At 37.3% G+C, this 13,924-nt stretch overlaps 2 protein-coding genes and 1 pseudogene across 2 annotated transcripts; 1 reads left to right on the plus strand and 2 right to left on the minus strand.

Moving 5' to 3' along the window:
- Window positions 1–600: 600 nt before the first annotated feature.
- Window positions 601–2,316, plus strand: LOC126687268 (probable galacturonosyltransferase-like 7). The gene is made up of 2 exons (XM_050381762.2): window positions 601–897; window positions 993–2,316. Exon 2 carries the CDS (start codon window positions 1,130–1,132, stop codon window positions 2,207–2,209), a length of 1,080 nt encoding a protein of 359 aa, XP_050237719.1. The 5' UTR covers window positions 601–897; window positions 993–1,129; the 3' UTR covers window positions 2,210–2,316.
- Window positions 2,317–5,246: 2,930 nt separating this feature from the next.
- On the minus strand, window positions 5,247–7,477 carry LOC126653835 (cellulose synthase-like protein D5; annotated as a pseudogene).
- Window positions 7,478–9,152: 1,675 nt separating this feature from the next.
- LOC126653831 (cellulose synthase-like protein D5) lies at window positions 9,153–13,223 on the minus strand. Its single transcript, XM_050347781.2, has 3 exons — window positions 12,207–13,223; window positions 11,197–12,001; window positions 9,153–11,114 (listed from the first exon to the last, which is right to left on the minus strand). Exons 1-3 carry the CDS (start codon window positions 13,103–13,105, stop codon window positions 9,342–9,344), a joined length of 3,477 nt encoding a protein of 1,158 aa, XP_050203738.1. The 5' UTR covers window positions 13,106–13,223; the 3' UTR covers window positions 9,153–9,341.
- Window positions 13,224–13,924: the final 701 nt, after the last annotated feature.

Here is a 13,924-nt window from a genome sequence, read left to right on the forward strand (position 1 = left end):
ATAAATTAAATAATATTGAAATCCAAAGGTATGCAATATGACTTAAAAGTTAAAACATTACATATATAGAATATCTCCACCATGTATTACATTATAAATTTGATTTTATGCATCATGCATCCTACTTTCCCAACCTAATGTACAATAATAAAGTGTTACGATACATAACTAAAAGTGGCTAATTGATTGGGAAATTAATCCATTGTAGATGTATACATCAAATAATACATGCTAATTATGATTATAATTAAAATTCACTAGTAACACTCAAATTGGACACAGACATTTCCAATGTGCATAATTCACCCGGCTAAAAAAACACAAAAACGACATGACGTGTAATACCCCAACAAGAGAAACAATGTTGAAGGATGCAATTGTCAATGTGATAGAAGACAAATGAGCTGGTAATTTCCCTTGTTTGATAAAATACCAAAATACATCTTTCAAATAATAAATAGCTAAATACACCCTTCTTCTTTCTAATCAATTTTAAGGTAATAAAAAACAAAAGTTTATTACTGCAATTGATACCATTTTAAATAACTAAAATTATTAAATATTTGTTTTTTTGGCCCGTGGATTTCTATGGTGGGAAATGCAACGCTAAGCTGTAAAGCAAAAACAGAAAAAAAAAAAAAAATCCTTCTCTCAGCTCTCCACTTGTGTCTCTTTTCTATCATCTTTTTCTTCTTCTTCATTCATCACTCCATATCAATAATCACTAAACACTGCAAAAAAAAAAAATACAGATAGCTTATTATAGTTATCGTGCGCACGGCGCACTTTAGCCCCGGGGCATTATTGTGCGCCGCCCCGGTATCTCCATGGATTCTTCTTCTTCCTCCTCTGCTGCTGTTCGCTTCATTCGCACGGCAATTATGCTTTGAAAGCCAAGTAAAAGATCGATTCCAGGCCTTTATTGTAGTTTTTAATCAGCGTCATTCTCTGTAATCGTTTTCATTTTTGTGTTCTGTTCTTGCTCTGTGTAGCCGCTCTGGCAGACCTAAAAGGAACCCTAGCGTTCCTCCGATCGTCACTCCTCTTCTCGATTTTAACAGATCGTTTCGATTTCAAATCGAGGAAAAAGAAGCGGAGAATCCACACTATTTTTTACCGCGGCAGTAAAATGCTCTGGATTATGCGTCTCTCCGGCTTCTTCTCCGTCGCGGTGGTTATGATCATTCTCTCGCCGTCGCTCCAGTCGTTTCCTCCAGCTGAAGCGATTCGATCGTCGTTTGGAAATCCAGCCGTTGATTCGTTAAACCGGTTCTCATTCCGAAAAGCTCCGACGTTCCGCAATGCTGATAAATGTAGCTCCGGTAACAACCGAGTCGCCGTAAAAACCGGTAGTCTGTGTGATCCTTCTCTTGTACATGTTGCTATTACACTCGACGTCGACTATTTACGTGGCTCAATCGCCGCCGTTCACTCTATTCTGCAACATTCACTCTGTCCGGAGAGTGTTTTCTTCCATTTTTTAGTCTCCGAGACTGATCTTGAATCGCTAGTGAGGACGACGTTCCCTCAATTGAAGTTTAAAGTGTATTATTTCAATCCTGAGATTGTTCGGAATCTGATCTCAACTTCCGTACGGCAAGCTCTAGAACAGCCGCTTAATTACGCCAGAAATTACTTAGCTGATCTGCTAGAGCCGTGCGTCCGCCGTGTGATCTATTTGGATTCCGATTTAGTCGTGGTTGATGATATTGATAAGCTCTGGACTACAAATTTAGGTTCTAGAACAATCGGAGCTCCTGAATATTGCCTCGCAAACTTCACGAAGTATTTCACCGCAAGTTTCTGGTCAAACAAACGGTTCTCCGGTACTTTTAACGGCAGAGAACCGTGTTACTTCAACACAGGAGTAATGGTGATAGATCTAGTGAAATGGAGACGGGTCGGATATACGAAACGAATAGAGCGGTGGATGGAAATTCAGAAGAGTGAGCGGATCTATGAATTAGGCTCTCTACCGCCATATCTGTTAGTTTTCGCGGGGCACGTGGCGCCGATTGAGCACCGGTGGAATCAGCATGGATTAGGAGGTGATAATGTGAGAGGGAGCTGCCGGGACTTGCATGCCGGTCCGGTGAGCCTGTTGCATTGGTCGGGTAGCGGTAAGCCTTGGCTGAGGATTGATTCGAAGCAATCGTGTCCGTTGGATGCACTGTGGGCACCTTATGATTTGTACGGACATTCACATTGAGTTTTATGGTAAATTCGCTTCCAGGACTACTGTTAATTCTTCTTTCTTTTTGTCACTAATGTTTTTTTTGTTCATTTATTTGTCGATTTGGCACCTGTTCTTGATTATTTTTTTGTGTCTTGTTAGTGTTCTTGCTAGAAATTTTCTACTCATTATCATTTTTTTCAGTCATATAATTTCAAATTAATTCTGAGGCGATTTGTGTTGTATAATTCAATTCTATATCTTTGTTAATTCCGTCTCCGATGAAGAATAAAACAAATTACAGAAACTCAACATTTATTTATTTTTTAAAAGCATGGCAGGTTGTGGTGTCGGTCAACTTGTTTTTAATAATGGCTACTGTGCTTACTGATGAGTGGAAGGAGAGTAATTTATGAGCTTTGATTTTTATTTTCTTTTATACCAACAAATTAAAATAATTAGGTAGATATTTCTTTTCAATATTTTGTACAACCTTTTCGGTTTATTGCAGAAAAGTTAGATAAAAGATAAAGTTGTATTTCTAGATCACATATACAAGTAAAGAATCAACCCAATCGAGATCAAATAATTTACTCTAAACCATAACGATTTTGATCAATTAATAAGTATGATCCAATTTCATCCGTAATTAACTTAAAAAGATAGTGTCATGTTCTTTAAGATCAAATTAACCAAAAGCAAATTATTTAATCACAAATTAAAAGTTCAAAAACCCGATTTAGATTTTTGCTCTACTCCAAGTAAGGATTTGTCCGATTTTTATTTGCACATATAGAATAAATGCCGCAATACTGCGTTTTTTTGACCCTTTACAAAATATATAGGGGTTGTAGGTGGAGTGCGAGTGATTTAGAAAAGCTAGCCAGTCCATTTTGTGTCATGACCCAGACGAATATATTGTGCTAGCCGGCTGGAGACGAGTTTGCTTGTATTAGGCATTGGAAGAATCTAAGAACAGGCTGTATATTAAAAGAAAATAGGAGTTTAATTCTCGAATTTGTAGTAGTAGCATCAAAAGGGGACCCATAATTCAATTGTTGCGTAGGAAGTGTCCAAAAGTAGAATTGGGGGCCGACACCTTTTGCCCTGGCAGCACACGTGGCCGTTTTGGTTAGCTCACCTGGAATCAGCTGGTTACATGTGGTTCCAAACCATTCCATGATTGGTTAGATTAATTAGTTTAATCTGCAGCTGCAATATCTTTTGGTTCTACATTGTTGGCACTGCTTAAGGGTAAGATAAACTTAATTAATTTTAGTTAGCAAAAGTGATTAGGACTTAGCAACAGCTTCTGCGAAAAGAAATCATAGAAAGATCGATCAATCTGACCTTGACAGATTTGTTGTCCCTAATTATTGCTATCTTATTTTATAACACCAAAATTAATTGTTTTTTATTATCTTAATCATCAAAATTGGATGGGTGTAGAATAGCAATGATCTGGTGCAACCATTAGCGTGATTCAACTGTTTTAAAATCTCCACATAGTGTGCACCGACTACTACATGGGCCCCCGACACGATATTTTCGTTTGTTTTTTTGGGCTCAGATAGAGTCAGTGGTTCATGTGGTCGGAGTTGCTGTGTAATGTATAATAATATGTTTAATTATTCATAGTAAATTAGCAAATTGGAATGTGTATGGAAATTTTGTCTCAATCTAAGTAAATACATGTTACCTTTGCTGCTAGTTTTATGCTGGCCAAATTCATTTAGAGGTCCCTGTATTTTACCTTTTCATTCAACAGGTCCTCACCACAAATTTATAGTCTTTCTATTCCCTCTACAACAATAATTTCTATTTTCATGCCCTTCGCATGGACGGAATTTGACAGCCATTAGCTACTAATTGTGCCAAATTTATGCAATCAAGACTTAAAAGAATTATAAATAATGCTCATCTAAGGGTCCTTGTATAGTATATTTATTTTTTTGTTTAGGAGGTCCTTGTATTATACAATCTTTCTTCAAAAAGTCCTTAAAGGCATCAATTATAGACAATTTTTTCTTTTCACATTTTTGCTAGCGGCGAGTGAGATACTCTTATAAATTTTGTCCAAATAATGGCATGAAAATCAAAATTTAGATAGCATATATATAGCATTTAAATTGGACCCATATAACTTTTTTTATTTGATTTCTTTTAGTTTGATTTTAAATTTCTTGCTAATTTTTGGCTATATGTGTCTACCATGTGCGATGACGGGATGAGTAAAGAAAATTCCAAGCTAAGTTGCTTGTTCTTCTTTCATTTTTCTTCAGCTTGCATAGCCAAATTTAGCTCTATTCTTGGAAATCATTCCACCTGGTTTATTTAGTCCAAATACAACATTTCCTTCAGAGTTTATCCAAAGAATAAACTTGTGGGAACATCTTATCATTTTGGGGTCTAAAATCAAACTGTAGCATGTGGAGAAATGAATGAACAAAAATGGGGCAAAAACACATGATTAGAACCTAAAAAAAGAGTTGAGAATTTCACTATCTTTACAGCTAAGAACAGGCCATTTAGATTTACATGAGCAACAAAAGAGCATTATATTTCTATGGTCCACCACCAAACTTTTGTATTCTACTTAGATATTACAACATTTTTTTTTTTGTAATTGCTCGAAATTAAACAAGAATGTAGTAAACATCACAGACTAATTAATTGATGAAAACAAGCATGTGGGCTACAGCTGCAAGTAGAGGTAAAGTGGGACAATGTTTCATTATATTGGTTTCTTGATCTTAATCAACAGGACCACATGCTATGCAGAATTTTTTAACAAAATGAATGCTGAGGAATGTGCCCAAATTTAGTAGTTTTGAATGTGGGATCCCAATTCTGAATTTTTTATCATTGCTTGCAACTAGAAAAACACGTTCAATTCCCTTGTAAATCCCTTATTTCCTGAAAAGGAAATTTTGGTTGATAGATTTGTGTCAGCAGGAATACTGAAAATAGAATCATAATCATTCACTTAAGAATAATAAATCAGCAGAGGAAAATATAAGGTTGAGGTAGGTCCTCAGCTGCAATTACATGTACTATAAAGTACACATAGAATTACATTTTTGACAATACCAGAGTAGGATATGATATAAAGCTGAGAAGCTTCAATTTGGGTCTGTTGCATTTTCCTACGGATTACTTGCACAACACGTCAAGGAAAATGAAACTTCATGTAGTCTTTCTTTCCAGAAGGAGGACTAATGTAGTACCACAGCAATGAAATGATTGCGGATAGCAATTCGGACCACATGTACACAATGGTCGGGACCCTCCCGCTTCTTCCCATCAACTTTCGCGAATGGGTACAGATGAGACGGAACCCAGAAGCTGAAGAACATTCCTCCAGCAAGATTGCTCCACTCTGGATAACTATTGTACATGGTCCTTGCAGCTCCTTCTGCAATTGCAATCATGTTGAACATCATTTTGGTGATTGGATACCATTAAGAAGCTCCGGTTAACAACATACAGCTCAGCAAACTCGTCATCACCGTCTTCAGGCGCGGCGGATGTCGAGGTCAATGTGAATGTAATGTCAACCTGCTATAACTTTCAGAAGTCCGTGCAATACTGCTGCAGGGTGAGCACTTGTTCCACCGATCAGCCAACACTGCTCGTTTCACCACCAATCATGGATTGATTCCTGACCATTTGATTTTGAGGAGTGTGAGCAGGCAGAGAGTGATTGTGATGGCTAACAAGAACACTAGGAAGGTTATTCTGAGAGATGAACTATGAACTGGGCCGAAAATAGCAATACTTCCGGTAGGATGCAATCTCATCCTTGTGTTTCTTTATCTTCTTAGGTTTCCTCAAGAACAGCTTATTTTTCTTTCTGCCAAACCATCCGAGATGTTTTGTTGTTCTAGGAGGACTGAACCCATATAGTGCTGTTCTGCGGAAAATGCAACCAGTTCCTACATACATTGGACCCTGTAATCCATCAAGAGCTCTCATGCTTACATTACAGAACACTGTATTCTGATTAGCATATCTATCACTCGTATCAATTCCTTCAAATCTTTGTGGAAACTGAACATAACAGATCCTATCACCACCTCTATCGAGCATAAAACACATTCCTTCTCTCAAAGCCAAAGAATTATAAATGTAGAGCATTCATAGCTCAAGGTTTAGTATGAATGGACCATTGGACATGATTGCACTGGTTCTGACTAGAGCATTCATAGCTCCAGCTTTCTTGTTGTGGTCATAACCTGGCCTCTTCTCGTGAGACACATAGACTAGCATTGGCAGTCTGATATCAACTTCTCTTGTGTCAATCAAATTCTCACTATCTGCTTCTGCCCCAAAAACGGATTCCGTATTTGGTGGAGCTAGCATTGCCTGTAATCATAAGCAGAAAGTAAATAACATTCAACTAAAAAAACACAGTAGCTATAAAGAGGGAGAATTTACCTGAACAATGCAAGCATGAATGTGTTGAAACAAAACATCAATGCCTGGAAGGTCTGATCTCCGTTTCGGGTTTCGAAGATTAGGGGATTCAAAACACTCTTTTAGCACAGAGAGGTCAGTCATTCTGTTTACAGGGCAGAGTTTGGGAAGCTGATGAAGCACCCATATTAAGGCAAACCAGACCTCACAAGTTATAGACATCCCCCACAACCACATGGCCTCGCAATTCGAGTGACGAATTGTCCATGTTAGGAACAATCCAAGGGCCACCACCAGACGAATTGCAATGAGCAGTCTCTGTAAATTTTAATCTCAACCTAAAGTTCAAATACTAATGTCGCAACATCAATCAAATAATTCAATTACAAGAATCAGCCAAGAAAAAGAATTAATTTAGGGTATGCAAATTGCAAATGCAAATAGCCAACTGTACTACCTGGCTGAACTTGTTCAATCGGTGCTCCTGAATATTATCATGCAAACTTCACCAAATATTTCAATTTAAGTTTCTGGTCGCACCGACGGTTTTGCCGGACGTGGAGCCGATTGAGCAACGGTGGGGTTAATGTGAGAGGCAGCTGTCGAGAGTTGCATCCTGGTCCGGTTAGTCTGTTGCATTGGTCCGGCAGCGGTAAGCCTTGACTGAGGATTGACTCTACTTATCATTATTTTATATTACAGCAATGCTTTTTTTGTCAATTGCTCTAAATTGAACTATTTACAGGTGTGGCCCAATGGCTAAGCCGCCCTTCCAGTCAGGAAGCTCGAAACCCTCCATTAATGGAGGAGGGCTGTTACTGTTTGCTGAGGTTTTCAGCGAAGATGGAGAGTATAGTGGTTTTTGACAAAAAGGTCTATTTCAATCCTTTAATTACATACACAATTATTTGAGTCCTTAAAGTAAAATTTTAACTTAAACTCTTAAAATAGGAGAAAGTAAATCATCTAAATCTCTAGTCATATAGTATAATTTAAAAATATTCTTAAATTTTGCTAATTAAATATTTTTAATATATAAAAATCAATTATAAAAAGAATACATATTTAAATAAAAAATTAACTCAACTAATAAATTTTTAATTTTAAAGAAGTTCAACGACAAAAAATGTGTAATGTCATATTATGTAGTATTGATCTGATCTAACATATTATCAAAAACTATGCTAAATATGTTGTGTTGGTGTTACCCATTTCTACCTGATTAAATAAATATGTTAAATATGTGGTGTTGATATGACCTATATCGACTCATCTATACTATACTATATATAAAAGTACGGATGGGAGGGGGGGGACAGGCAAATTTACTGAATAATCCTTTTCATTTAATACTAAATAAAAGTTTTATAGTCATTAACTAATTAGTTATTTAATTAATCACTATTGTAATTAAATCCTAATTAGAATAGATAGCTAAATTATCTTCAATTTAGTTTTTAGTATGTAAAAAATAACTAAATTGTCTCCAAATTAGTAGGCATACCTATTTTTTAGTTTGATTGAACTACAAATTAAAATACTGTATTTGGTCAATATATTATTATTTAAATTTCTATCTTATTATTTTTAAAGATATTATTAATAAAATAAAATTAATTATTTAATTATGGTTATTATAAAACCAAAAGAAGAATAAATTTAGTATGGAAAAAAATTTAATAACCGAATATATTATATTTATTTTTACAAAAATTCTTAACTAATTTAATATTAATTATAAATAAAAAATTGATATAATTAGAATAAATTTACTAATATATACATTGACGAGTTACGTTACGAGCCACGTGCATAGCACGTAATGCGAAACTAGTTTGAATAAATGGATGGAACATGCCATGTTAATGACTTATATTCAGTTAATTTATAATGAGTAAAAGTTGTTATTAAACATAGAGCTAAAAAAGGACAATTTTAAAAATGAATCAATGATGCCCTTCCATAGATTCATCTATATAAGCAGTAGCTAAAATTATAAAAATAAGAGTTTGAATTCCACTTGTAAATAATCGAAGGAAGCTGGTATAAGAACCACTAAAGGTGCTAAAGATTATACGAGTTAGCACACATAATCCATTTAATATTCTTATCGTATTTGTGTTAACATAATTATTAAATGGGTCGATATTTGTGTTACCTCTAACCGTATCAATAGAAGGAGTCTAACACACGACACAATCACAACCCGCTATTCATTCTGATACCCCTGGATGTAATAAACATCACAGACTAATTAATTGAAGAAAACATGTTGAATATAGCTGCAAGTAGAGAGGTAAGTGGGACAATGTTCCTTTAATCTTTAATTCTTGAATCTTGATCCTAATCAATAGCACCACATGCAATGGAAAGTTTACTTAACGCAATGAATGTTAGGAAAGTGTAACTTTTACTCATTCAGGAGTAGATGAATTAGGAGTTCTGATTGTGGGATCTCAATTCTGAAATTGTTATCAGAAAAAATCAGGAAATATGGTTCATAGATATGTGTCAGTAGGAATACTGAATACAAAATCATTAGCAATCACTTGAGAATCACAAATCAGCAGAAACATATATATGTTTGGATAGAAAAAATATAAGCTTGAGGTAGCTCCTCAGCAGCAATTACACATACTATAAAGTACATAAAGAATTACACTTTTAACAATAACAGAGTAGGATGTGAAGCTGAGTAGCTTCAAATTGGATCTGTTGCATTTTCCTACAGATTACTTAATTGCTCAACACATCAAGGGAAATGAAACTTCATGTAGTCTTCCTTTCCAGCAGGAGGACTAATGTAGACCCATAGCAATGAAATGATTATGGATAACAATCCGGACCATACGTACACGATGGTCGGAACCCTCCCGCTTCTTCCCATCAGCCCTTTCGCAAACGGGTAAAGATGAGACAGAACCCAGAAGCTGAAAAACACTCCTCCAACAAGTTTGCTCCACTCTGGATAACTACTGTACATAGTCCTTGCAGTTCCTACTGCAATTGCAATCATGTTCAACATCATTATGGTGATCGGAGGTACCATTAAGAAGCTCCACTTTACAACGTACAGATCAGCAAACTCGTCATCTCCATCTTCAGGTGTAGCAGATTTCGAGGTCAATGTGAAGGAAATTTCAACTCCTGCTATAACCTTGAGAAGCCCTTGTAACACTGCTGCAGGATGAGCACTTGTTCCACCTATTAGCCAAAACTGTTCGTTTCGCCACCAATCGTGGAGAGTGATTCCAGACCATTTGATTTCGAGGAGTGCGAGCAGGCAGAGAGTGATTGTGATGGCTAATAAGAATACTAGGAAGGTTATACTGAGAGATTGGACAATGAACTGGCCTGTAAATAGAGATACTGCTGGTAGGATGCAATAGACTATGAGAAACATAGAGGTGAAAGGGTACATTCCAACGTTGAAATATGCAACCCTCTGCAGGAATTTCATCCGAGGACTGGCGAATAACGCGTTGTTTCTTGAGAAAAATATTTCTACTGAGCCAGTTGCCCATCGAAGAACTTGATGTAACCTGTCTGTCAGATTGATTGGAGCTGTGCCGCGAAATGCATCTCTTTTGGTGACGCAATAGATCGATCTCCATCCTCGATTGTGCATACGATAACCAGTCACCACATCTTCTGTCACAGAACCGTAAATCCAACCAACTCTTTTACCCCACTCGGTTTTATCCTCATAGAAGCATGAGATAACGCTAATTGCTTCAGCAACAGTTGCAGCATCCAAAGGCTCCCTCGGTACAGCAAGTGAGCCAGCAGGTCTTCCATGATAACCCCGTCCTTGTACATCTTGAAGCAACCTCCCCTGGTATTCTGCAATTGGAATAGACGCAGCCAGGGAAGTTGAGTTCCCAAACCGTTTAGGAAGCAACAATGACTCGATTTCTGCATCATCATCATTGTGATCAGCGGTCATTTGCAAGGCTATTTCATCCTCGTTTTTCTTTATCGCCTTACGCTTCCTCAAGAGCAACTTATTTTTCCTTCTGCCAAACCACCCGAGATGTTCTGTTGTTCTAGGAGGACTGAACCCGTACAGCGCAGTTCTGCGGAAAATACAGCCAGTTCCTACATACATTGGACCCTGTAATCCATCAAGAGCTCTCATGCTAACATCAAAGAACACTGTATTGTGATTAGCATACCGATCACTAGGATCAATTCCTTCAAATCTTTGTGGGAACTGAACATAACAGATCCTATCACCGCCTCTATCGAGCATAAAACACATTCCTTCTCTCAGAGCCAAAGAATTATAAATGTAGTGATCACAGTCAAGATTTAGTATGAATGGACCATTGGACATGATTGCACTGGTTCTGACAAGAGCATTCATAGCTCCAGCTTTCTTATTGTGATCATAACCTGGCCGCTTCTCACGAGACACGTAGACCAGCATTGGCAGTCTGATATCAACTTCTGTTGTGTCAGTCAAGTTCTCTCCATCTGCTTCTGCTCCGAAAACTGGTTCTGCATTTGGTGGAGCTAGCATTGCCTGTAAACATAAGTAGAATGTTAAATAAGATCAAACTTAAATAAAAGACGATAGCTTTAAACTTTAAAGAGCTTTAATTTACCTGAATAATACCGGCATGGTCTCCTCTTGAGTGGTCGGTCTCTCCTGAAGTCCAAGTCCCCGGCCAATGAGAACCGTCCGACATCCAAGTTGCCTTTGATACCATGAGAGGTTCTAATGGATCTGATCCCATTTCCATATGCTTCTTCTTAGCTCGAAGCTCTTCGTGGGCGTTATAAGCATCGGATCTTCTCCGGATTGATTCAGGCAATGAATTAACCCTCACCTTAAATTCATCATATTCTCTCTTCACTCTTCTCCTCTCTCTAACAAAGTCAATCCTAACTTTGTTCTTCAGAACATTGCGTTTCTGACTGAAATACGCCTCAGGATTCCTGGGTGCAATGTCATGTTTTCTGCAGAAAGGAACCCAAATTCTTGCAAAGCTAGCAGTCTCTGCTAGAGCTTCAAATGTCAAAAGAGAACCACCATCATCCGATAAGTAACAAGCAAGCTTTTCGACAGGATAATCAACAGCAAGAATGGAAAGAATAGTATTTGCAGTGACAAGAGGTGGTTCTTTCTCCGGATCTGCTGTTGAAACAAACACATCAATCCCTGGAAGATCTGATCTCCCTTTCGGGTTTCGCAGATTGGGGGATTCGAACCGCTCTTTTAACACAGAGAGGTCAGTCACTCTGTTTACAGGGCAGAGTTTAGGAAGCTGATCAAGCACCCATGATAAAGCAAACCAAACCTCACAAGTTATAGACATCCCCCATAACCACATTGCGTCGCGATTCGGGTGACGAATTCTCCATGTCAGAAACAATCCAAGGGCCACCAAACGAATTGCAATGAGTAGTCTGCATAATTATATTGCAACATCAAACAAAAGAGTTTAATTCCTAGAACCAGCTAAGGAATAAGCCATTTAAGAAATCTAGAAGCACAATAAATACTTTTATCAAGAAAGCAGCATAAACAAGTAAATTCTAGTCAATTTATATCCAAATTATGAATTGAACAAAAAATATACACATTCCAATTAAACAGGAAAAAATCATGTACCTATAGGGACTGATAATTGCAGCAGAAACCCCAACTTTCCGAGTCAAAGGCCTTCGACTTCTCTCTCCAAAATCCGGAGGAGGTTCATATCCGTTAGCACCCGACCCGCCTCCATATCCGTCTTTAGGCCAGACAGCATTACCATAGCCATAGGTTCCTTTAGTCTCGAACAACCACCTCGTATGATCAAACTCGGGAGGATGATTCAGAGCCTTAATTGACTTCACAAGTGAGAGTCTCTTATCCAATTTAGGCAAAGGAAACGCCTGATCTTCCTCTTCCCGTTCCGCTTCATCGTCGGAATCCTCATCATCAAGATCCTTATACGGTTCTTTACAACCAGGACAATGTCTCTGTCCATTAGCCCCCATACAATCCACGTAACAATCTCTGCAAATCTTGAATCCACACTCACATTTTTCTTGAAACGCTTTCTCATCACAACCTTTCATCCCACACAGACCCCCAGATTTTAACGACTTGGTCATCTCTACCGAGCAGTCTATAACATGGCCACGCGTGACTAGATTAGCACCGCCGCTGAAAATGGTGTCAGAGATAAAACTGCGGTCCGGGTCGTCCTCGTCGTCGTCGTTCTTGATATCTAGACTGGACTGTGAGGCGGAGGTAAGCTGGTGATCAGGCGTGGGAGGTATATGAACTGTGTAAGTGACGAAATCGGAGTTGATTTCTTCTGTATTGTTGTCATCTTTAGACATTGAACAGTATCTACCGCCACTAGAAGTACGGTTCTTACTGTTACTTAACGGGGAATGGAGGTTGTTAGATATAGAAGCTCTCGGTACCGGACTTGTTAAACCCATGCTTCTAATTCCTCCTCCTGATGACACAGATATCGTCACCGGAGATGACGACGGCGAATTAGCCGCTATCACCATTTTTTTGGAACACAAAATAAAACAGAACCCAGATAGAGAAATTTTAGAAGGGAGGTGAGGGAAATTTAGTTTAAACTGAAGAAGAGGAGAGAATCTTGAAGTGAAGTGTTATGGAGTTTGTGTTAGTACAAGAAGGGGGTTTAATTATAACGGTCGGAAAAAGAGGACCGTTGATGGGATAAGATCGAACGGTAATAATTCAAACGAAACGGTTGTCTATAGGGATGTGACATGTCCATGTGGTCCTACGCAGACAGGAAAGTCAAAAGGTTTAAGGGCTAAAAGGACATTCTCTCCTTTAAATTGTAAGCCGTTGAGAAAAGGGTATTTTTCAAAATTGAATAAGTATTAATTTTATAATAATGGCGGTGTGATTCAAAAGTTTAGCCCCCTTGGTTGCCAGTAGAATATTCTTGGAATTTGTATATGCATCTAATTGAATATTTATAAAAAAATTATAAAACTAATAAAGTTTATAATGCAGTTATTAAAAATAAAATAAAATAATTGTATATTTTTTCATAAACATATCAAATTTGATGAGGATACCTAATTTACTTTGATGCTGAGGTCCTGAGTACTCCCTCCATTCCACTCTAATTGACAAAATAATTATATTTCAATAATCAAGACAAGTTAATATATGACATAAAAAATTATTTATATACCCTTCTATTGATAATGGAGCTAATTAATGCTATTAGTATATATTAGTCAAATTTTCATTAAATACTCACCATTTTCCATAAAAGACATAGTTTTAAATAAGGGTAAAGATGGAAAATTAAAGAATAAAATTATAGTTATGTTAGTTTTGTC

Source organism: Mercurialis annua, linkage group LG6 (genome assembly GCF_937616625.2).
Source record: "Mercurialis annua linkage group LG6, ddMerAnnu1.2, whole genome shotgun sequence".
NCBI lineage: Eukaryota > Viridiplantae > Streptophyta > Magnoliopsida > Malpighiales > Euphorbiaceae > Mercurialis > Mercurialis annua.